Below are 26,504 nucleotides of genomic sequence, written 5' to 3' on the forward strand. Positions count from 1 at the left end.
GCCAGGTCATGTTGTTGATGCTGGTGGATTCAACAATGAACAAATTAGACAAAGTGCCTGCTCTCATGAAACGTGCATGTTAGTGAAATAAAATGTTAGATCAGATCACTAGATACTTTGGATCACTATTGAAAAGTGATCACCAAAAGTGGTGTGAGGAAAAAGTAATACAATCGTAATCAAGAGTGTTGACTGTGAGGGCTAGAGAGATTGAGAAATCTAGTTTAGGTTGAATTGGAGCCAAAATCTGAATGATTCCATTGAATATTTGGAGAAAGTAGCATTTTAAATGAAGAACCTCAAAGTTCTCAGATTATAGTAGATCGCTCTCCTTTGGAATGAAGTGGAGGAACACAGTGAACCTGATGTAAAAGTGGTAATAAGACCATTTGGCGAAGGTTTGTTATGTACCAGATGTACAGTACTCAGTACTTGTGGAATTTCACTCTCTCCATATTGTAGGTAGATTGAAGCTCAGAGGGACTGGTTTAGCCACAGAGGAAGTGACAGAGCTGGGGATTGTACCCTACTCTGTCCGCCAACATATCAGTCCAAAACCAAAGTTAGCAGGGTTAGTAACACAACCATCTTTCTTACTTACTTGCTGATCAGTTTAACTTCTAAAACTCATATAATGAACTAATTTCATGGGTTTTCTATAACCCTTGAAATGTACCTTCTGAGCAACAAAGATTAAGTAATGAAAACTAAAACATGATACATTCATAAGACTTGTAAGTGTATAATAGATTTTTCTTCAAGCTGTATGGAAGTATGTGTTCATCACATTTATGTCCTATTATAAAACAAAGTTCTCCTTGAATATTTCTAAATAGTTAAATTGCAAATATTCTCATTTTCCTTTTCTATGTTTTTATCCTTCATCTTCTCACTCTCTTCAGGAGTAGATTTAAATCCTTCTCATTGTCCAGTAAGACTGTGTACCAAAAACCTTGCAATGGATAGAAAACATCCATGTGATTTTAGAGTTAAACTTTCTTTTTATTCTGAATTAGTGTTGGATATAGTTCAAAATGATATTGATAAAATTTATGTCCATATTTTGGTGTGACGTTATAATAATTAAGATTAAGATTAATATTTAATCTTTTCTTTGTAAGTGAGGTATATCAAGGATAGTAGTAATTGAGAGCACTGAATAATGTAGCTCTGTACATTTTAGGAAAGAATATTTTCAATTTTGGGTTTTTTTTTAAGAAAGAAATATAAAGAAGAAGGCAGTACCTTTTAATTTCAAATAAAACTAAAATATTTTGGCTTTATTAGCAAACATAAATCGTGGAAGTGTACCAAAACAATTGAAATGCTTTTATGTAATTAGAGAATTGAGAAAGGATTTAGAAATAGTTCGTAAATCTACCATATGTTGACAGCACTTTAATAAATTTCTCCTGACTGAATAAAAATTTGGAAAGCAATTACCTATTTGTTTTTTATATTTTATTCAGTTAGACAAAAGAGGAAGGAAAGCTCAGGTTTACTGTCATGTATCAAAAAAGCAACTGCAAAAAATGATTAAAGTATCTTTATAGTCATTAAAGAGTTGCAATGAACCAACATGTTTTCAGTCAAGTATGTTATTTGTTTTCAAAAGAAAAGACTCAAAGTCAAGATCCCTAAAGTTAACCTAGGATTAAATCAGTGACCCAATTTTTCTCCTGGACTTTTTCGTATGGGTTCTTAATCTATTATGGAATTCCAAGATGCTACCTTAAAAGATGGAATTTAATTGGTACTCATATAAGTGGGTAGTTCCCACACTTTCGGGTATTGCCAGTCTCATTTCACCACTTCCTGGTATTGACTTCTCACTGCTTTTACCTATGCAGTAGTCCCCCTTATCTGCAGAAATGTGATGTGAATGTCTGAAACCATGGACAGTGCCACACCTTACATATACTGTTTTTTCCTATATACATACCTATGATAAAGTTTAATTTATAAATTAGGCACTGCAAGAGACTAGCAACAATAACTGACAATAAAATAGAACAAATATAACAATGTACTGAATTAGAAAGTGAAACCTTGCATAAGGGGAACTAGTGTACACTCTGTGTTTTCCCCCATGTTCAGACAAATGCAGAATAATCATCTGTTCTCTTTTTAAATACTCAAGGGAAATACCAAAACTTCAACTCTTCTCCCCTCCCTCCCTTATCTCTATCAAATTAGCAAAGACTAAAAACCCTGTTAATATCCAGTTTGGTGAAAATAGGGGGGAAAGTCACTGAGAATTGCTTAAGGGAATGTGATATGATACAATTGTAGGGAAGCTATTAAATAGTATGTATACAAGGAGATCCTTAATAAGTGTTGTTGTTTTTTTACCTCTAGTTATTCTACATTGGGGAATCTACCCAAAGGAAATAGTCTAAAATATAAGCATATTATGCCTAAAGCAGTTAATGGATATGTTCTGTGTATTCAATAAATAAGAAGTGACATCTCAAATGTCCAACAGATCATGAAGTGGATCATGAATTGCCAATATAAAATGATATATTGTGCAACCATTATAATATAGGCTTATTCATTTATTAGTTGCATGGACAGTATTGATATTTAGCAAGATAGAAAATTTTATGTATGATATGATTTTAGCTATGAAATACACAGAGAATAACTACATAAGAAGCTATTCCTAGGCACAAAAAATATTTGCTTCTGGTTTTCATATAATCTTTTCCTCACCTTTTTATTTTTCTTTAATTATCACAATTTCCCTAGGGAACTAATCTTATTATCAGAAAAATATTAAAGGAAAATTACCATAAGCTTGAAAAAAATTACCTTACTAGACTTACAAGGGATTTAGTTGGTCTAGCTTCTCTTAAGATTTACCTTTTTTAAACTTTTCTTAAAAGAATCTAGCCTATAAAGTCTTGAAAGTCACCTTTTTCCCTTTCTAACATCTGTTTCATAAAGAAAATTACTCAGTGATAATTGAATTTCCTTCTTTATAGTCAATTTATAGATTTCCATTTCAGGCAGTTGTTTATTTACAGCACTAAGTACTAGATGTTAATATTATCCTCAGTTGATATGGAAATGAAGGTAACACAAAGCCTAAGTAAACAAATGGATCATAGATCATTGCAGTCTCTGATCCAGCTACTTAGTCTCTGTATTATTAAGAGCAGTTTAAAAAGACAAAGACAGGTTAAGTATATTAACAAGATATTTTGTTATACATACACACATACACACACACAACAAGCAGAAGTGTGATGCAAAATAATATGTAAATTAGTTCATATTCTTATATATTCTTATATATATGGTCATAGGAAATCTGAGCATTTGCCATAATCAACCATTTTAAAAAGAGTGGAATTATTTGTGGTAAGCATACAGATGGTAATAAAGTTTATGTTCATTACTAATGTAGAAGGAAATCTGGGCTATAAGGTACTTGGCACAATCTGCGACTATCTTTTTCTCTTGCATCTTACTGAAAGAAGGTATTAGTGAAGACATAGCTGAGCCCTTTCCCTGTTGATATAGCAGTAAATACCTCTCCAAAATATTCAAAATCAATTCATTCTTTTTGAGGAAGAAGAGAGTAAGAACAAAGATGTTCAGTAATGAGCCAGGGAAAAAAGAAAACCTTGTCTGAAAGGATGTAACTATAAACAGTGGAATGTACATTCTACACAGACACACATGAGCCTTCCCAAGTCAAAGTCTAGATTCACTTCATTATGGAAAGCCAAGGTTATTAGTAACTGTGTTTTTTTTTTTAATTTGAAATATTTAACTTGATTTTTTTAATATAAAGGAAATAAAACTCCTTGAATATATAGTTTATATATATATTCCTATACATTTAGGAAATGTCTATATTTTTAAAATATTTTACTTTTTAAAAATGTTTGGGAGGGGCCTCCCTGGTGGCCGTTGAGTGCAGCACTGTGAAGCTGTCCGCAGCCTCTGCAGTGTCAGTTTGATCCCCGCCGCCAGCAGAGCAACCCTCATGACGTGGCAGACCTCTCCTGTCTCGCCTGCTGCTCCCCTTAGCAGTGTAGTTCGTCAGTCTGCCTGTTCTGTTCCCTGCTCTGTCTCTGGTGAATCCTCTCACCCTCCTAAACATCTGGCCTGTACCACAGTTCTTGTATAAATAATTAAATCTTTGGGGAAAAAAAGTTCCAATCTTTAAAAAAAAAAAGATAAAAAATAAAATAAAAATGTTTGGGAGACCTAGAGATGTGAGAAAAATCCAAGAATGTTTTCTTTAATTTTATATTCTCCTCACTCTCAAACACTGGCTGTACTTGCAGTTATAGATGTTAGCTATAGGATCTGAGAGCCTATAACTGTAGACTTTTATAATAATATGATGCTCTCTCTTCTTAAAATTGTATTTGTAAGAGAAATCACCAGATTTTAAACCTACAGATAAAACATTTGTAAAAAATTATCTAAAGTCTATTGTGGTAAATCCATTTAGTATGACTATTAAAACCCCTGATATGTATACCTTAAGTGGGTAAATTTTAAGATAAAAGTGTTAGAAAGTAAAGTAGTTCTAAATATGAATTGAAAATAATAGTATGGACTTGAGACATTTGATATTTAAAATATATAGTCATATACATGTGTGTTTGTGTGTAACACAGATATGTGTGTGTGTGACCTAGAAACAACAATGAATTCAATACTCAAAAGCATCCTTAGCACCCAGATGAGGTCCCGAAAGCCTATTTTTCACTAACCAGGGTTCTGGGGAAATGGCACAGGAGCTAACTAACAAAGACTACCATAGTTATGTCAAAAGGATTCAGGAATTAACTCAAATGAAGTTCCTGCTGACAAAAGATAAGAGTATTGAGTTTCAGCAAAGGTAAGAAGTGTAACATATTAAAATCCATTAGGTATGTTGAAATTGATAAATTCTTACCAATACTAAAAAGCAAAACCAATTGGTCACCTTCACAAAATGACTGGGAAACAGTTTATTATCTTGCAAATTGACAAAAGGAACCAGGAATTTATTTGGCTTTTTCTATGTGAACTGTATTACTGGTAACCAAGTAGTAGATAAGCCAAGTAGCTGTTAATAAAATTATTTCTGTTAATGAGTGAAATTGGAATGATAAAAGTAGAAAGTCACAATTTATATATAACCTCTAATGAATTACTGGATGGAGGCCATCATAATCAATGGCTGCTAACTTCCCAAAGGCTTGCAAACCACATATGTGCCTCCTGATAAAAGAATATATCACCAAAAGTCTTGCCAAAGAGATCATCTCAGAATCCAGCTTACAATACAGAAAGAAAAATACTGTACTACACATGTGCAAAATGTGACTTCTATAGCTCACATGACCCAAATTTGTCTAGATAAATTACAAGGGGGAAAAAAAAGGAAGAGAGAGCTTATGGTTTAAAAGAAATTTAAAGCTCTAAATTTTGGGTTTGTTTGTTTTTTTGAGTGAGACTATCTATAGTATCTGAGATTGTGAACATTGTTGGTAAAGAAATATAAGAGAATAAATGCCAGTATGTGGTTACTTTTGGAGAGAGGGAAGGAACTATGATTAGGACAGGGCACACAGAGACGGCTTCTCGGATGACTGGCAAATCCTGTTTCTTGACCTGGATTGCAATTACTAGGATGTGTGTCTTATTAATTGCACTGGGCTGTGTGCATTTTGAATGTCTGTGTTGTGGGCTAGAGAGTAAGTATTAATAAATGAATAATTGTAATAAATTAACCAGAGGGAAGGTCAAGCTTGGTACAATCAATTTTGGATCTTGGGATCTATTTTGTGTCTCTTTTTCTCTCAAAAGGGCTATTTAACATACATGAGTTAGCTTGATATGTATGGATTAGAAATTATATTTCAGACATAAGCATAATTCATATATAGAGTATATATAAATAGGGCCTCCCTGGTGGCACAGCGGTTGAGCGCTGGGTTGCGAAGTTGCCCGCAGCCTCTGCGGCACTGGTTCGATCCCCGGCTGCTCCCCGGCCACTGGAGGAGGGTCCCACATGGCGCGTAGACCTCTCCTGCTGCCCGCTGCTCCCCTCAGCAGTGTACTTCGGTCCTTCTGCCTGTTCTGCTCCCCACTCTGGCTCTGGTGAATTCTCTCACCCTCCCGCGCTTCTGACTGTACCCAGTGCATGTATAAACAAACAAACAAACAAATAAATAAAAAAATAAAAACATGCCTCTATTAAAAAAAATAGAGTATATATAAATATGCTGCATGTCTTAAAGTGCTGCTTGAACAGGTATTTTGATATATAGCATTCATCTTTTTACTTTATGAAACAGATCATCCAAAGATTTGCAACAAGTATGTGTAGAAACATGAAGCTATTCTTTCATCGATTCATTTCCAGTTTATAACAATTGTTCTTTTCCTTCAGAGCTGTACTGAAACTTGGTTTCAGCAGCATGGAGTAGGGGGTCAAGACCAGGGACCAAACTGTGACATTCAAATCCCAGCTTTATATGACCGTAACTAGGGATGATATCTCTCCCACTTCAGAAGCTTGTTGGAAGGATTGCGTGACAGTAGATGAAAAACATGTGGAAGAGTCACTGGAGTAAATTGAATACTATGTAAGCATCAGCTATTTTCCCTTGGCAGAAATAATTTATGCAGCTCATTCCTTGGGAAGCTATACAATAAAAACCTACTTAAACATCCTCATTCCTGGCATCTCTGAACTTGGGTGTTTGCCTCAATACTTATGTTTTTGCCAAGATTGCCATCCCATTTAAATAGCTCAATATAAACAGTAATATAAACAAAGCATATCATTGAGATTTTACATTTTATGTCTGCATATTCATTTTCAAATATAGTTAGCATGTTAGAGGTAACTTGGAGTGAAATCTTTCTATGTTCTTTATATCTTGAGATTTTATCAGTTCAACATATAAATGTGTAAATTATTGCAAAAACTATAAAAGAGGAAAATGTTTAAGAGTGAAGGAAAGCAAGAAAGAAAAGAGGTAGAGAGAGGGACATGGAAGGGGTAAAGATTTATGGGGTAAAGAGGAGTTGCCTCAAAATATTTCAATTGCAAATCAGTTTTCCTGGAATTCCTGTGGTCCATGATTATAATTAGTTGTATATTGTGAATTATTTCATCTAAAGTTTCTTTACATTTGCATTTCTTAGTGGAAAATTATTATGACTTTTCAAATGTAAAAAGTTATTCAACCAGCACAAAACCAATATATTGATTCCCCTCCATGCCAGTTCTGGATTCTAGTCAGTCACTGATAAATGGGGAAGTGGGAAGGCCTTAGGCAACTTTTAAAAATGTTTAAGTATTTGAAATTTTTCCCAAGGGATCTAGATGTCAAGAAATGTTTACATATGCCCACTAGTTTCCATTTCTTTCCTTATTAAGAACTTTAATGAAAAGGAGTCCAAAAAATTATCTTAAAAATGTTACACATAACTCTTCACACTCTTAGTATAAATAATTTGTCATTTGGCAGATGTTTCTCAATTACATTATTTCAGATCTATAATATTGGCATAACTCTCACTGTTAAAAAGTAATTTTTTTTAGTAATGTATTTAACATTGTAGGCCTAATTCTATGCTAAAAGTTATTTTACCTGTGAGCTACCACAAATAGGTATCAGAACTACTTTACATATAAATGGTCGTGGAAAACTGAATTCTGTCTTTTGCTGATTTGCAACAGAGACTGTATGAAAAGAGAAAAAACTAATAAATGTTGTACCGTGAACCAATAATTAGATTCTCAATGTGATATAAAGTACTCACAGAAGGTTTGTTCTCGGCCTCATAAATTTGACTCTATCTTTCCATTTTAATGCTATTAAGTGACTTAGAGACATGACTAAACAGTAAAATGAGCTCCAAAACCACAGTAGCAAGCACATAAGACCTAAATTATGCAGTGATGACTGCCATTCGCTTAGGAATTGGCTGTCCCATTTGCTCTTAAATATCAAGCAAACAGCAAATGGAGAGCTGGCTGTTAAACTGCGGATTCAGCATCACATGGCCTTAGTACCTCTTTTTTCATTTGCTAAACTTAAAGATTTTTAAAGATTATTCCTTGATTCATTGCAGAAATAGTAAATACCTGTGGTATTGTATAAATATTTTGATTCAAATGTTGTTTTCAATCAATTTATTTCCCATTCTTACTGAGTTACCTGAGTCTATCTAGTTCAGTGATTCTCAAACTGTCGTATATTATCAGAATCTCTAGGAAGCTTATTAAAATACAGCTGTATGGATTCTGCTCTCAGGATTTCTGATTCTACAAATCTTGGTTGGGGTTGATCGTTTGCTTTTCTGAGCATCTCACGCTCTGCCAACTGAGACTTTATAAACACATTGACTTCATTTTTTTGAACACATTCCTTTTTTTAACACATTGACATTATTTTAAACATAATTGACATTTGCATTTTTAGAAGTTCCACATTGATGCTGATATTGTTGGTCTGAGGACCAAACTTTGAGAACCACCGAGCCGATACCATGAAACCATCCTCTTGAAATTAACAGGATTCCTTTTTTAAAAAATTAGCTAAGAAAATAGTTATCTTGATTTGAGGTGTTAGTAAATCATGTCCTGATTTTACTAGATAAAAAGTTGAGAAAAACATTTCCTCTGTTGGGGATTATAATAGAGCATCTTTCCTAAAATCTGACAAAGTGTCAGAAGTTATTGGGTTAAATAAATTAAATATGTTATTTGGAATTCATTTGTGTTCAGGAAAATGCCAAGGAAATAAATAGAAGAACTCTCTTATAGTCCCTAGAGAACTATAATCCCTAAATATGTGATACAAATTTCCATCATTATTCTAATATATAATGAACACTTCTAAAGAGTCTTTTGAAATCTTATTGCCTTATAGTGACTAGAATTAAGGCCAGAGTAACTCTAGCCTACTTTTACTCTATCTTGTTAAAAGATAAAATTTTCAGCATTTATATCAAGTTTTTAATTTAGTGTATTGCTGTATAATATTAGAAGAACTTTTAACTCTGTTTCTTTTACACCATGATTCTGTGACTGGCCCTTTCACTGAGTTGAGACACTATTAAGTTGCTATATGCTAAATACTGTTAACACTGTTATCCTTCACTGCCAGGCTTTCTTCACTGCTCTTTACGTTAGATCTTTTGAGTCTGTTTTCTCAGCTTTCTTGAGCTATAATTGACATAAAAAATTGTGTTAGTTTAAGGTGTACAGTGTGTTGATTTGATACACAGACATATTGCAACATGATTACCACAGTAGTTAACCTGCATCACCTGGCCTAGTTACCATTTCCTTTTTGTGGTGAGAACATTTAAGATCTACTCCCTTAGCAACTTCAAATAAACAGTATTGTTAACTGTAAGCACTGTGCTATATATTAGATCCCTAGAAATGTTCGTCTTCAAACTGGAAATATATACTCTTTGACCACTATCTCCCCACAGTCCTTGTATCACCATTCATACCTCAGCCTCTAGCTGCCACCATTATATTGTTTCTTTGAGTTTAACATTTTTTTGGTTCCATATTTAAATGGCCTCCTTGGCCTTTTCTGTGTCTGAGTCTTAGTTTTTTAAACACATAGTGCTGTTCGCCTGATGTTTCCATTATAGCTGCTTCATTTGAACAGATCTAACAGAGCAATTCCTTAGCTACTTAAGCTGATTTCTGTATCTCTGACACTTTTGTTAGTTTTACATGTTTAGACAGTTGGCAAGCATTTGCCTGATTACCTCGTGCAGTACTCACACCAATGTTATAGTTTATCTTCACTTTCTTTTTGTGGAAGAAATGTAAGTTGCTACTTGTTTCTTTCCTGTGTATCATAAAATACTGCTCTGTGGATGATTTCCAGTGTCTCACTGCAAAAACAAGTGTTATTATGAGTCATTCACCACAGCTGTCTTGTTTACTTAAGTATTCCAAGTGCCTTGGTCAACTTGGCATGTAGTACATAAGCACTCAATAAATATCTGTTGAAATAATAAATTGACATTTTTAAAAGGTCAGAATTATAGAAGAGGTCCCTTTTTGAAAGTTTATAATTTAGAAAGTTTAAGCTATGTTGAAGTATGAAAGTGTGTGTAATAGCTTTAAAAAGCATTCAAATAGTGCAAAAGTGACCACAGTGGACTAGACAAATTATGTTTCAGGTTATTATTTGTGCTTGCCTTTCAATGGGGACATGCCCCCATATTATTTCAATTTTATATTTTTGAAACTCTGGTAATGAGAAAAATACTGAGTTATGTGACATTGGCTATTCTGATAATGGTTATTAATATAAAGCACTGCTTCATTGAATATTTATGGTACTATACTTTGACTGTAACACTGATCTATTAAAAACAGATGTGATGTCATGAAGAAGAATATATGAAAATATGTAAAACATCTTAATTTAAATGAAAAATATTTAAGATGCTATCAATCAAGTTGACATAATCCAGAGGTTGACCAACCACAGTACTACCATACCTTTGCATGTTGCTCTGTGGCTGCCCTGACTGACCCCCATAGCTACAGTGAATGAGTAAATGAATGAGTAAATACCTCTAACCAGAAACTGCACTGAGAACATTCAATATGAACAAATAGCCATATGTACAACTAAGTATGTACAGGTATGTTCATTTCATTGCTGTTTGTAATATCAAAATAGTGGGAACCCGAACATCAATAATGGGGGACAGGCCAAATTCTGGCAGAGCCATACAGTGGTAGACTATATAGCTTTTTTTTAAAAAAGATGCTACAGAAATGTATCCATTAATATAAAACAGCAAACTGCAGACCTCTGAACAAATGCAGCCTGAGACCTAATTTTGTATGAGCAGAGTTAAGAATGGTATTTACATTTGAAAGATTAAAAAAGAAAAAAGTCAAACTCCATGAGCTATAAAGAGTATATGACTGGCAAACCCGGAAATGCTTATTATCTAACAGAAAATGTTTACTATGACTGATATAGAACATTGCATTTAATGTAGATTAAGTTGATAGGGATAGATTAAAAATATTAAAATATGGAATGATGACTTTTTAAAAAAAATGCAGTCAATGCCATTAGAAGGGTAAACCCCTTAAATGTTAATAATTGTGTCTAAGTAGATAGGGTTAATCGGGCTCTACAATTGTGTATATTTGTCTACTTGTATGATTTTTTCAATAATGAGTACGTTATATAATGAAAACTAAATATTTAATTTTGGCGTGGGGAATAAAAGATTAGGGAGAACAAAGAACAAATATTTCAATGTTCTGAGTTCTAAGAGAGGTTCAACTTGCTCTTTCACACAAGTGAAATACAAAATAGAATTGCTGCCAGTTTATGTCATGTGACATCACCATTTGATATCTGAAAATGCCCATCTATCAGCTCACAATAAATTTATGAACTCTGTGTTCAAAGGCAATTTAGAGGTATCAGTATATAATATATGATAAAGGAGGGTTTTACAGAAATCAAAAACCAACTTGATGGGATTAGCACACAACCAAATAGATTTATATTCACTTAAATAGCATTAAAAGAGAGTAACTTATATTTTGCATTTGAAAAAAAAAAGCAAAGAAAAACTCAGGCATAGGTATTCATAGGTATTCAGTTTACTTTGTAAATTTGCAAAATACTGCTGCTAAATAATATGCTAATTTATTGCTTTTTCATATCTACAGATTTAATAATTCAGAGCCAGTCACATGACATAGAAAGGATACATTTCCTGAAGCCCCTGCCCTTTAAGATAGACATGGAGGACATTTTTGACTTCAGGCCCTAAGTCAGAAAACTGTTTACAAAATTAGTCAACAACTTAGAGAAATACATGTATATACTAACAAGACACATTATAATGAAGTAATAGCTAATAACAGAAAGAAACAATAGGACTATAGAAAGCAAACATTACAGCTCAGCAATTTGAGGGGCCATTTAGTGTGTGTGTGTGTGTGTGTGTGTGTGTGTGTGTGTGTGTGTGGAGGGGGTATGGAATAGTCATATACTTAAATTATTCCTGAGGGAACCACTGTCTTGTAAGGAAGAACATTGATGATGATAGCTATTATTGCTCTTTGATTTAAAAAGCACTTGTGCATTAATCACATTAAGCATCTTGTAATTTGGGAGAATGATTCCCCACTCACATATTTGGAAACTGAGGCACAGGGGAGCTCAAGTGAGTGCTCAAGATCATACAGATCATTCAGTTAATGATCAGAGTATAGATCTCTCAGCCCCAACTTGGTGTCTGCATCTGATGCTGATGCTGAGTCATCAGGACAGGTTCCCTGTACATTTCCCTAAATCAAAAGAACAGATAAATGTGCTTTTAAAACTAATACAGATAAAAAGGTTAAACTATAAATATTTCAATGCTCTTTAGAGGTGAGACTCAGTATCTGGAAAAATTCACTAGTAGAGATGGGCCTTATAACTCAAAAACGCCAAAGAATCACACTGTATTTACATAGATGAGACTGTCATTTTCTTCCTCTTATTTTTCTATTCAACAAATGTTTCCAGGTCTAGATTTCATATATTTCACATGAATTTTGACTGCAAAAGTAACAGTAAATAGTAAGTAGTTAAGCACTCCCTTTTTTTTAACAGTATACTATCACATATTAACTTCTATGTGGTGGACTCCACAAATTGTGTTTGAAATCATAACCAGATAGAGTATGTGCTTTCATAATTCTTGTCTCTTTAGCAGGCTTTTTTTTTAATCTGTATTATCTTTTAGATATGAAATGTATGTTCAGAAACTATTTGGCATTCTTATCTAACATTAAATATTATTAGCAGTACACCATTTTTTAAAACATCATGTCGGTAACTTGATGTTAACCTAAGCTGAGATAGAATGAGCAGATTAACCACCCACAGGAAGCATTTTATAATGACCTGAACTATGGTGCTGTTATATATTTTTCTCGGGCAGGTGCTTCAGGAGTTAGAACTAAGATAAAACAATATATGTTAAACCTAAGGGTAATTCTGAGCATGAGAAATATATAGCCATTGGCTTGCCTTTCCTTTTCTGTACATTTTTGAATTCCATGATAAATACATGTTAGAAGAGAGACATGTAACTTTCTTTCATATTGTTTCCTTTTTCCCAACCCCCCTTTTGCCCCATTTACCTCTAGAACAAATGAAGCTCTTTATCAGATAGCTTCTGTGTGCTGGATTCTTGGTACTAGATCTTTACTCCTTATAATTCCGGAGAGTTCCATAGTCACTCAGAATGTCTGCATGTCTCTGTGTCCTATTAGGAACCCAGTGATCCAGACATCCTTCCAGTTATTGAGTGAGAAGCATTAAGATAGTAAGCATTGTGGGCGTCCCTGGTGGCCCAGGGGGTTAAGATGCAACCTATGAAGCTATCTGCAGCCACTGCAGCCCGAGTTCGATCCCCGGCCAGGGAGCTACCCACGTGGTGCAGCAGACCTCTCCTGACTTGGCCGCTGCTCCCCTCAGCAGTGTATTTCAGTTGATCTGCCTGTTCTGTTCCCTACTCTGTCTCTGGTGAATCCTCTCACCCTCCCCCCCCCCATGTCTGGCCTATACCCCAGTTCTTGTATAGATAAATGAATCTTTTTTTTTTTTTTTAAGGTAAGCATTGAGACTTCCTAGAGATAGTTGATGTGCTCTTTTAACCAACCCTTTAACTTCTCTCCCTGACATTTAGGGTTATTGGCTTATCTTATTTAACTTGTTCTTTCTTACCACCCTGTAGACCCTCTGTATTAACATGGAGTGTGTGCACAAACATGTACATAACCACCACCCCATAGACATATATCTGCAACCACATAAGTGCTATCTCTCCAATCTTAACTCTTGCCTGAGATAAAACTCAGTCTCTTTTTTGTTTGTTTATTTCCTGTAGTTACAGCCTATATGTCACTCAGTTTATTCTCTACTTATATGTTAATTTATATTGTCTTATGGTGTACATTTAACATTCCTATAGTTATATATGGCTGACTTGCCTTCCTCGTTGTAAGCTCCTTGAGATCAAGGATTTTATTTTTTTCTTGTGTGTCTCTCTGATAGCCCTTACCACATTGGGAAGCATTAAGTGCCTTTTAAGTCTTAAAACCAGATCCCATAGAGCAGAAAAGTAACTCAGAAATTTTCATGTGCAATGCCCTCATTTTACAAAAGAGAAAATTAAAGTGAAATAACCCCATCTTCATTGTGGCAGAACTGATAAGTAGGAGACCTGGAACAAAAACTCAGGCCTCCTGATTTCCTGCTTATTTTACACTGACTTGTGCTCAAGTCAATCTATTTTGAAGAACAGCCTGGAATTCTCTGTAGTACTCTTCCTCACTTTTCATCTTGCCCTTTTAACTTTATAAAATCTTCCCCACTCAGTAGCTAAGGAATGAAATCAGAGCCCTCCCTCAGGGAGAAAATTAGTGTCAGGATACACTTTTATTGATTCATTTAGCAACATCTATTCATTTTGACTAAGGGAGAGTATAAAAAGCAAACTTTCTAAAAAAATTTCACTAGCTATTTATTTTTTCATGAGAATAAACATTTTTTAAAAAGTCTCAAATAAATCTAAAATGCTTATTCACTAAAGCATTCCACATTTAGATTTTTTTAATTATACTTATCAATTCTTTCTTTCGTTTCAACTTTGTGCTTTCATACATTTGGAACTCAAATCTAAAGTTCAGTTATATAGATTCTTCTGAGTTATGACCCATGGTTACTAGCAAGTTAGTGTCCATATTCTTTTTATGTTGAGTAAACAAGCTGGGGGGATCTTAGTGCTTTAATTTTTCAGAAAAATGAAGAGCATTCTCTTCATCTAATTGCCTAAAGGCTAATAAAAATTGATTTGCACTAAATCACAGCAAAGTTAAAACAATAGACAATTCATCTAATTAAATTTATAAGTTAAAAAATGAAATTCACAATGCAATTTAACAAATAGAACAAGTTTTTCAATTTAAAAAATAGCTTCAGTTTTTGCTTTTTAAAAAAGATTTGTTTAGAGAGTAGAAAGACTGGGACAAGGCAATGGAAGATAAGTGTGCACATGCACATGAGTAATTCACAGGGATAATCCCTCTGATCAAAGAATTGTGGGTCTGACTGTAGCTGTCATCAAACCATCCCACATCCAGAGCATTTAACTAGTAAAACAGGACCTGTCATAGCCTCAGTTTTCCTCATCTATATATTCCAAGATTATGAAGCTAGGTGACATATGATGTCCCTCCCAGCTCCAAGTTTCTGCTAGATTAGCTCTTTTTATATATTTTTATTCAAGTATTTAAAGCTTTAGAGGTTCTACTCAAAATTGAAAAGCCAGAGTAGCTCAATAAATACTTACTGGGTGAGTGATTAAATTTGGCCCATATTATGTGCAAGTTAATCAACTCAGCTAATGATGTATGGGTTATTTCAGTTATTTTCAACCAGAAATATTTATCACATCTATGGCATCTTGTGTTAAAAGCTTTATGTAGAAAAATGAGTAATAGGTAAATTCTGCTTATACTAATAGGAAATTCATACTTGATCTTTTAACAGTGAAGTTTTCCTCATGAACATTTGAAGAAAGGTTTTGATATTGATTGTGTGTTTCAAAACTGAAGCATATGTGAACTGAAACTGGTTCTTTCCATGGCCGTCTGCTCTTACTCATTTCTTCTTTTCTTACTCTTAGCTTTGTTGTGAAAATATTCTTGTACAAGTCTTCAGGGATCTGCAAGCTGGAAGAGCAAAAAAAGCCATACCCCCGGGCCTCCCTGGTGGTACAGCGGTTGAGCGCTGGGTTGCGAAGCTGCCCGCAGCCTCTGCAGCACCGGTTCGATCCCCAGCTTGCCCGGCCACTGGAGGAGGGTCCCACATGGCGTGCAGACCTCTCCTGCTGCCCGCCGCTCCCCTCAGCAGTGTGCTTCAGTCCTTCTGCCTGTTCTGCTCCCCGCTCTGGCTCTGGTGAATTCTCTTACCCTCCCGTGCTTCTGACTGTACCCAGTGCTTGTATAAATAAATTAAATTAAAAAAAAAAAAAGCCATACCCCTTGTTGACAGCCTTATATCTAATCCTATTTGAAGGGTAAAGTGAAAAGATAAATATTTTTATTGGCTAGATTCTAAAATCTGGTGTTTTTAACATAGCAGCAATAATACTGTGATGTTACTTAAGTGTAGTAAAAAGATACAATTTTGATGTAGTTATCTTGAAATTCTTTAAACCATAAAAGTTATTATTGAAATCTATTAACTACATGCTTGAAAGATAGTTTTAGAAGCCATTTCATCATATCCTACCAGCCTTCCTTCAGCAAATAGTGTTTTGAGTTTTGCTATGAATTTAATCAGAATCTCTATAATACAGAATCTCTTTGACGATTCCTGTTGGGCTATATATTGAGTGGGGTGAGTTACAGAAAAACCCCATTTAATGGTCATTTTTATTTTTTTTTTATTTTTTTTTTAATAGAGGCATGCTTTATTTATTTGTTTGCTGGTTTGTTTGTTTGTTTTGTTTATACATGCACTGGGTACAGTCAGAAGCGCGGGAGGGAGGGTGAGAGAATTCACCAGAGCCAGAGCGGGGAGCAGAGCAGGCAGAAGGACCGAAGTACACTGCTGAGGGGAGCAGCGGGCGGCAGGAGAGGTCTGCGCGCCATGTGGGACCCTCCTCCGGTGGCCGGGGAGCAGCCGGGGATTGAACTGGCGCCGCAGAGGCCGCGCGCAGTTTAGCAACCCAGCGCTCAACCGCTGCGCCACCAGGGAGGCCCTTAATGGTCATTTTTAAAAAATGAAAATGTCTTCTCGAATGAGCATGTATTACATTTTAGTTACTATAATTTTTCCATTTTGCCCTCTTTATAAAATCCTCCCCAGCAAATATAAGTACCAACAAATGCTGGCAACCAAAATTGACTAAGAATTGGTTAGCAAATAAACACTTCGTTTCTCTATAAAAAAGATAATTTTGCTTTTCTGCTAGTGACATTTTAGTACTAGCTCTGTGACTTCTGTGTTAGTTTTTTCACTGATATATCAAAAGTAGAAATGATATCCCTGGGACCTCATTGGTGGCGCAGCGGGTTGAACACAGCGCTATGGAGCTGTCTGCAGCCTCCGCAGCATGGGTTCTATTACCGGCGGCCAGAGAGCTACACACATGGCACGGCAGACCTCTCCTGTCTTGCCCTTCGCTCCCCTCAGTAGTGTTTTCAGTCATCTGCCTGTTCTGCTCCCCACTCTGTCTCTGGTGAATTCTTTCACCCTCCCGTGCCTCTGGCCCATACCCCAGTTCTTGTATAAATAAATAAATCTTAAAAAAAAAAGAAGACATTGCTCTGACATTTCTCCAGGAGAACTGAAAACCAGAAAAGTTACATGATGTGTCCAGGTTTCATATTGAAGCTGTAGTAGAGCTAATCCTAAGATCCAAGTGTTGGTCCTGAGCCCAGTACTCAGTCCATCATGCTGCCCCATTTGAAGGTCCACTCAAGTTTTGTGATTTTTAGTTTTTTAGCACATTTTCTCAGATATGCTAATTAAAACTTAACTGCTCATTAGAATGATTTGTGACTTTTCTTCATTCTTTTAACAGTATAAGTTTTATAAGCTACTTTGGGATTTAATTGTATACCAGTTTAGGTAGAGAAGATATTCTCTTTAAGAATCTGAATTCTTTTTCTTTTTTTTTTTTTAAAGATTTATTTATTTATACAAGAACCGGGGTACAGGCCAGGTGTGCGGGAGGGTGAGAGGATTCACCGGACACAGAGCAGGGAACAGAACAGGCAGACTGATGAAATACACTGCTGAGGGGAGCAGCAGGCAAGACAGGAGAGGTCTGTCACGCCATGTGGGACCCTCACCGGCTGGCCGGGATCGAACCGGTGCTGCAGAGGCTGCAGACAGCTTCACAGCACTGCGCTCAACCACCTGCGCCACCAGGGGAGGCCCAAGAATCTGATTTCTTTTCCATACAATCTCCCTCTATATCTCATGAGGAAACACATGAAACACTAAGAATCAAAATTGATTCAGCTCACATATAATTTCATTTAAATATCAATAGGTTAATTCATGGTTTCATCCAAAACTATTTTGTAACTGTGCTCAAGTTTGAAACTAGAATACTTGACATAATTATTTGCAGACAATAGAAATTAGTGAAATAGAGCACTTAGCAAATGCTAGAATAGCAGTGATTTCTCATTATAGTGTCTCAGGTATGTTTATTAATCTTTGATTCATTCACTTATTAAATGAACCATTTTAATACTGACTACTTTGCTGAAGACTAGGGGTATACATATGTCTATCTATCTATCTATTTATCTATCTATCTATCTATGGTAACAAATAAAAGGCCTTGCCCTCATGAAGCTTACTTAAATCTAGTGGAGTTAACAAACAGTAATTACATATGCAAATAAAATAATTAGGGTGTGACAATGGGACAGAAATAAACAAGGTGATATAATAAGCAATGAATGAGAATGACCAATTTCATATGGGGTGGTTAACAAATACCTTCCTTAAGCCCTTGTAAATTGTTGGTGGGAATATAAATTGGTACAGCTATTATGAAGATAATAAAAAAAAAATAGAAATTCCATCTGATGCAGTTATCCCATTTCTGGTATTTACCCAAAAAATACAAAATACTAATTCAGAGAGAGATCTGTACTGCCATGTTCATTGCAGAATTACTTATATTAGTAAAGATTTGGAAACAGTCTAAGTGTCCATAAACAGATGATAGGATAAAGATGTGGTGTATATATATACACAGTGTACTACAACGCAACTATAAAAAAATGAAATCCTACCACTTGCACAACATAAATAGACCTAGATGATATTATGCTTAGTGAAATAAGTCAGATGGAGAAAGACAAACACCACATGATTTCACTCATATTTGATATAGAAAAATCAAATAAATGAATGAACTAAATAAAATAGAAATAATTTTTTAGACTGTAAAACCAAATTAGTGGTTACTAGAAGAGAAAAAAGAAAAGATGGATAAATTGGGTAAAAAGGACCAATTGTGTGGTGAAGGATAGAATTGGACTTTAAGTATTAAACTTTATACATCTTTGTATACAGATTATGATTTATGATTGCACACCTGAAACTTATGTTGTAATGCACTGTAACTTGAATGAGAAACTACATTAAAAAAGAAAAAATAAGAAGAATGACCTCCCTTAAAAGGGACATTTTGGTAGATCCTAAAGTTAAGGATGATAAGGCATGGGGCCTCCCCCGTGGCGCAGCGGTGGAGCGCTGGGCTGCGAAGCTGCCTGCAGCCTCTGCAGCGCCGTTTCGATCCCCGGCCACTGGTCGAGGGTCCCACATGGCGCGCAGACCTCTCCTGCTGCCCGCTGCTCCCCTCAGCAGTGTACTTCGTCAGTCTGCCTGCTCTGCTCTCCCCTCTGGCTCTGGTGAATACTCTCACCCTCCCACGCTTCTGACTATACCCAGTGCTTGTATAAACAAGTAAAAAATTAAAAATATTTTTAAAAATTAAAAAAAAAGAATGATAAGGCATGCAGAAAACTACAAAGAACATTGTGACCATAGGAAACATTAGGGACAAAAGCCTTGATATGGGAAGGGCCAGGTTTCCTGTGTGTTAACTGAGAATATATGTCTCCCCACCTATACTGCTATGAGTTCTGTGGTTATCGCAGTAAATTTAAGTATAAAATGACCTGATATGGTTTGATATATAATAAAAGGAGAAATGGAGATCTTTTGCTCTACTTGTAGAAAGAAAAGAAAATGAGGGTGAATACCAGAAAATATTCAGAGATCCATATGTTGGCTTCTATAATCAAATGCTACACTGTATGATGCCAGTTGTTGATGTAGGAGTTCACACGGAAGGCAAAGATCTTGGCCTGGATTTCAAACTTAACCAGAGCTTGAAGAATAGATGAATTTGGGTTGGTCAAAAGAAAGCCAAAAAGGGTGTCTCAAGATGAGAGCACTTTATAAATATATATGCTAAGGTGCACCACAGAAAAAAAATAGAAAGGTAATTATTAATAAAGATGGAGATTTTAACTAAACTTATCATGGTGGCAATTTCGCCATATATATGTGTTCCAAATTATCACATTGATCACCTTAAACTTACTCAATATGATACGTCAGTTACATCGGCAATATAAGTATAGCATACTCCATAATGCCAGATATAAACATTTAAGGAAAAGAAAAGATAATTGGAATGGACTGAACTGAAATGGGTGCCTGCGATCATAAGGCTCATGCTGGAGCCAGAGTGGTCTTTGAGAACAGTAGTTGGGTTTGATTCATAGAGGTCATTGAGAAATCAGTAGGTCAGTTTTGACCTGATGTTTTAGGCAACAGAGGGGATCATTACAATTTGTTGAACAAGAACATTGTATGGTAAAAAGAGAAATTTGGTTATATGGATACAGAATTTTTAAAAAAGATTTATTTATTTATGCATACAAGAACTCCATTTATGCATATAGGCCAGAGATGGAGGGGGGCGGGGGTGAGAAGATTCACCAGAGACAGAGTGGGGAACAGAACAGGCAGATTGACTGAAACACACTGCTGAGGGGAGCAGCAGGCGAGTCAGGAGAGGTCTGCTGCGCCACGTGGGTAGCTCCCTGGCTGGCTGGCAGATTGAACTCATGCTGCAGAGGCTGCGGATAGCCTCATAGTGCTGTGCTTAACCCCTTGTGCCACCAGGGAGGCCCCCATATGGATACAAATTGATGAAGACAGGAGGGAAAACCCAAGGGAATGGAAGTCGTGTAGGAAGACCTTCTTTTTCAGCAGGGCCTTGATTATATCCAGTAATCAAAAGCATATGGATTATGCTTATATCATGAAAAGATAATAGGCTTGCATATTACACATTTTCAGGGAAATTAACATTGATATTTGATGACTAAAGAGTAATAAATCAAAAGTCAAAATGTCTCTCTCTTGAGCCTCAGGAACTGGCAAAACAGTAGTGTCAATGATGGAACTGGGGCAGGTAGCATAGAACATTAAATGATTTCATTGTGGACATGTTAAATTTCAGAAGACAATAAAACTCCTAAGTTGTGATGTGAAAATGCAAGTAGAAGTACAGAACTAGAGCTAGAACAGGAAGTTGAATGGCAATGCAAATGGGTGATGGGAACTGAGGGCTTAGCTCTTGAGACTGGACACCCATAAGTAATAGTGAATGTGTATGTATTGGGGATAGGGAGACACACCCACAAGCACATGCCTGTACGTTATCATCATAAAAACTATAACTAACCTTTTAGAGTGAACACTATGTGTCCTAAGGTCTTTAAATATAATAGCTCATTCATTTCTTTCCATAGCCTTTAAAATAGTAAACACTATTGTTATCCCCAGTTGTATAGACGAGGAAGTTTAGGCACAGGGAGATTAAGCTCTGTTCCCCAAATTACCCAATTTGAGGAAGTGGAGCTGAGAATCAAAAACAGGTACTGTGTTTTCAAAGCCAAAGCTTTAACTCCCATGCTTGGTTATAATATCCACGATGGTGTTTTAATTGCATAATTTGACTTCCATTTTATCTAAGTTTCTTGAAAATTAGTTAATTAAGTTTTAAAAGTTTGGTGAAAACAATGTTGTTGCTGAGCAGTGATTGGATGATTCCTTACAGCAGAAGAGAATTTGCGATTCTCTAGCCTAAAGCAAAAACAAGGAGGGAAGTATACACCTTCTGGCCTATTTTTTTCTTTTGCCTTTCGTTCTTTTACCTTTAATTGTTGGAAAAGGAAATTATCCACTTTAAAGAGAATTAAAGTAATAATTTGTGGGGGGGATTATACCTCTATTTTTTAGTGCTTTCTATATACTATAAATGCATGTCCTTTTTATACACTGGGAGAGTTAGTTAGCTTATATAAATTGATTGTCAAGCAAATTTTTACAATAAAGCTCATTAGTTTAACATTCATTGCTAAGTGACATTAATTTTCAGAAAAAGCAGAGATTCAGAAATGAGTGTCTACATTTGTATAACTGGATTATCTTTAGCCTCAGTCTTGGAGTGTCAGTGACTAGCTTTCTTTGTGTGGAGGTTCAGATCTCAGAACAGGAATTGTGGTCTGGAACCTTTCCCTCCTGAGAAGCCACACATGACTACTTTGACAGTGGCTTTAATGACTGCTTCCCCATAGACTGAAAGAGGACTTTGCTTCTATTCTCCGTGCTTTTCAGGGCTCCCCAACCTATGTCACCCCTCTGGTGAGGTAGAAAGAAATAGTACATTCCCAGTCCACCCTGCTCAGTCATACAGTATAACATCGACTGTGCAAAGCCCTGCTTGCTGCCACAGCTACAGCAGGGAAGCAGTAACAGTCCTTCCTTCAATTAGTAAATTAACTCAGAGCATTTTTTTGGACCTAAATCTGAATGGATATCATCTAATTCATCTTGTTGAAGTACAGTTCTGTGAAAGTGAGCTGGCCACTGAAAAATTTTCCATATTTTCCCATTTTAACAGGATAAATTTCTTAGCCTTACATTTATAACTCTGTAATATGGGCCCATGCTGTGTATATCCAATCTTACTTGCCAGTGTTATTTTCTGTCACGCAAACTGACCTGTTCTATTACTTCTGCAGGCTCCCATCTATGTGTTTGCATTGATACCTTTAGAGACACCCCCTTCAGTTCCCACTCATCACTCCAATCTCTGGTTTTATTAGTCCTTATAACATGTGCATTCAATTCCTCATCTAAATGTCTTCACCACTGTGCATCTTACTGAACTCATATGTGATGCACATCTTATTGTACATCATATGAACGCCTATGTAATTTTATCTCCAACTCTCTTTTTATCTGAGTTCTAGATATCTATGTGTATGTATTATCTTCTTACTGGATTCTGAGCAGAATTTGTACCTACTTTAGCTTTATATCTTCCATATCACCTACACTTAACATCAGAGAAAGTTAAAACTACAAAGGACTGAGAGGACATACAAATTGCTTGGAATGCATGGCCTTTTAAAACCTCTCCTTTCTCTGTGCCCTGATATATGTGATGCGAAACAGGACCAGATCTCCTGATTTTTAATCTGGGGCTTATCCACCAATAATAGTGGTTCTCCCATTATGTCAAGATCTCCTGACATCTTCTGTGGTGCTTTTAAAAATAATGATTGGGCAAACTTTTGCTATTTGTGGCAACATGGATGGTGCTGAAAGAGATTATGATAAGTAGAAATAAGTCAGAGGAGAAAGATAAATATCAGGTGTCATTTAAAAGCGGAATATAGAGAAACTAAATAAAGGGACAGAGAAAGCCAAACTTTAAAAACTGCTCTTGAAAATTGGTTATAGAACTGAGGAATCCAGAGGGGGAAAGGAGCAGAGGGGAGGGAGCAGAGTGGACTAAGGTAGTGGACTACAGTGATTTGGTGGTGGATGCGCAATGGTAATAACACTTGGAGGGGAAGAGGTTGGAAACCCTGTAGTCCCAAAATACAAACAATGATGTAAACCAACATTACCTCAGTTAAAAATAATATAAATAAATAATAAATAATGCCTATAGTAAAATAAAAATAAAAATTCTAGTCTGACTGCTCCAAATCCTAGAAATTAGAATCTCAGCAATGCGAACCAGATAATTGATATTCTTCAAATCTCACATTATTCTAATGTATAATCAAAACTCCTAAAATATACCCCAGAGCACGATGACCCCTGGGACAATATTACTTTTCTAGGTAATTCTATTAATTGAGAAACTTATCTTTTAAAAAAAAATTTAATGTGGAAAAGTATATAGTACATTGTTTTGCTTACAATAGCTTAATTAACTGTTTAACTTTTCAGATATTTCGAAAGAAAGCAGTAGAACTTGGGATAAAATTGCTTCCTGCATTTCATACTCCCTCTGGAATACCTTGGGCATTGCTGAACTTAAAAAGGTAAAGTTCTTTATTTTCAACAACATATTTCCAGTTGAAATATTCAAGATTGTGCTCTAACAAACAGCAGTGGATAATTACTTGCAAAATGTTTGTTATTGACACCATTTTGTGTCTTAGCTGCTATCCTTGTCTTAGAAACTATTAGTTTTTTTTTATAATAAATTTTATTTTTATATTCCCCATACAATTGCAACCCCCCCATTCTGACCCCAATCCCTCCCCTCCTGCCCCCCACCCCCCAAAAAGTGTCTCTGGTTCATAGTTTTTTGTTGATTTTGATTTTCACTTTCTTATAGTTATTCATTTTCCTGGTCCCTTATTTAAGTTTTCTAGATTCCTGCTATGAGTGAGACCATCCGGTATTTTTCTTTTTCTTTTTGGCTTATTTCACTGAGCATGATCCCTTCCAGTGCCATCCATGTTGCTGCAAATTGCATGTGTTTATCTTTTTTGAATGCTGAGTAATATTCCATGGTATATATGTACCACATCTTCTTGATCCAGTCATCTATTTTTGGGCATTTGGGCTGTTTCCAAAGCTTAGCTATTGTAAACAGTGCTGCTATAAACATAGGTGTGCAGGTGCTCTTTGGAATTGATGTTTCTGTGTCCTTTGGGTAAATACCTAGGAGTGGAATTGCTGGATCATATGGAAGCTCTATGTTTAGTAGGTCCAGAAATCTCCACACAGCTCTCCATAGTGGTTGGACCAGTTTGCACTCCCACCAACAGTGCAGGAGAGTTCCTTTTTCTCCACAACCTCGCCAACATTTGTTGTTGCTAGTTTTTTTAATATGTGCCATTCTCACTGGTGTAAGATGGTATCTCATGGTAGTTTTGATTTGCATTTCCCTGATTACAAGTGATGTTGAACATTTTTTCATATGCCTGTTGGCCATTTGCATTTCCTCTTCAGAGAAGTTTCTTTTTAGCTCTTCTGCCCATTTTTTGACTGGGTTATTTTCTTTGTTGTTGTTGAGTCTCATCAGCTCTTTGCAGATTTTTGTGATCAGTCCTTTATCATTAGTGTTGGGTGCAAAAATGTTCTCCCAGTCAGTGGGGTTTCTCTTTGTTTTTGTTATTGTCTCTTTTTTTTTAGGGTTCCATGGTATAAGATAGGCTCCCATCATCAGATAATATCACTCCAATAGAGTATCTAAGCCAGACATAATTTGAGATTTTTACTATTTCATGGTAATGTTGCATCTGTGATACTGTTTCATCCTAGATACCAAGAGCATCCTGTTATTTTTTAAACTGTCATCAAAGCTTTTTACTTTGAAGAAGCTAATCCCCAAGCATACTTAATTCCAGTTAAGTTGCTGGAAAGAGATATTGCGGAGATACAACACATGAACTAAATCAATCTTCCCATGCAAAGTCCTGGTGTAACTAAGATTGTGGTACCAGCTCACAGTTTGAAGGAGGGAAGGAAACTGCTCCACTGACCCAGATGAACCCAACCTTCTCATCCCATCTGGGTGGAGAACCCTGGTGTGTCAAGTCAATGGGAATGTGACCTGAAAAGAAACTGGGCTGACCAGACTTTCTGGTTATTCTCCCAGGGAGTAGTTTGGAATTCCATGATAACTTTATTGAAATTCCATGATAGCTTTATTTCCATGATAGTGTTATTAATAAACAGTCTAATAGTAAACTCCTTCTTAATTCCTTAAGAATTACTTAATTCCTTAAAAATAATTTAATTCATAAGTAATTAGTTACGTGTGTTTCTTTGATTATGGTAGTGGTGGTGGTGGTAGTTGTGATGGTGATAGCTGTTTTACAGTAATAAAATATGAAGCTTTGTTATAGACTCTTTACACACTTGACATATTTAATCCTCACAACAATCCAGTAAAGTCAGTAAAGTTGTTATGTCCATTTTACTAAAGAACTGAAGTCACAAAAAAGATGGAGACATTTGCCTGACATCACACTGCATTTAAATGGCAGAGCTGAGGGTATATTCTTGGATGTTTATATACACGCTGATGTATAGGCACAAATTAAACAGCTTCCTTGTTTTAGACATGCCAAAAAGATGTACAGAGTGGTTTGGCAGGATTAATGTGCTTTTCTTCTTAATTATTTATTTCAGTGACATTCTTTCCTAAAATTAATAATGAGAAATCATTAAATGAATCCTTTGACTAATAGAACAGTTAAATGTCATGCTTTGTTTTAATTTGGAAGTTCTGTTTCTATGCCTCAAAGTCCTCCTGTGCCTATGTGTGCTTGGGACCAGGCAGGTATGCTAAGGCAGTGAGATGAGGAGAGTCAGTCCACACCTCTAGGCCATATTAAATTGAAGTATAGTTGTTTCTCTCTTTTTTTTTTTTTAAGATTTTATTTTATGCATTCAAGAACTAAGGTACAGGCCAGAGATGTGGGGGTGAGAGGATTCACCAGAGACAGAGTGGGGAACAGAACAGGCAGATTAACTGAAGTACACTGCTGAGGGGCGCAGGGGGTGAATTGGGAGAGGTCTGCTGCGCCATGTGGGTCACCTTGGCCA

General features: G+C 35.8%; 1 protein-coding gene across 1 annotated transcript in view; it reads left to right on the forward strand.

Annotated features, from left to right (window-relative positions):
• Window positions 1-26,504, forward strand: part of MAN1A1 (mannosidase alpha class 1A member 1) — a gene marked incomplete at its 3' end in the record, with an annotated part of 169,981 nt that overhangs the window by 74,730 nt on the left and 68,747 nt on the right. The window contains exon 5 of the mRNA XM_084229018.1: window positions 23,889-23,983. Within this exon, the coding sequence (XP_084085144.1) occupies window positions 23,889-23,983 (95 nt within the window). The remainder of the gene's footprint in view (window positions 1-23,888; window positions 23,984-26,504) is intronic.

Source organism: Talpa europaea (genome assembly GCF_964194135.1).
Source record: "Talpa europaea genome assembly, chromosome: 2".
NCBI classification, from domain to species: Eukaryota; Metazoa; Chordata; class Mammalia; order Eulipotyphla; family Talpidae; genus Talpa; species Talpa europaea.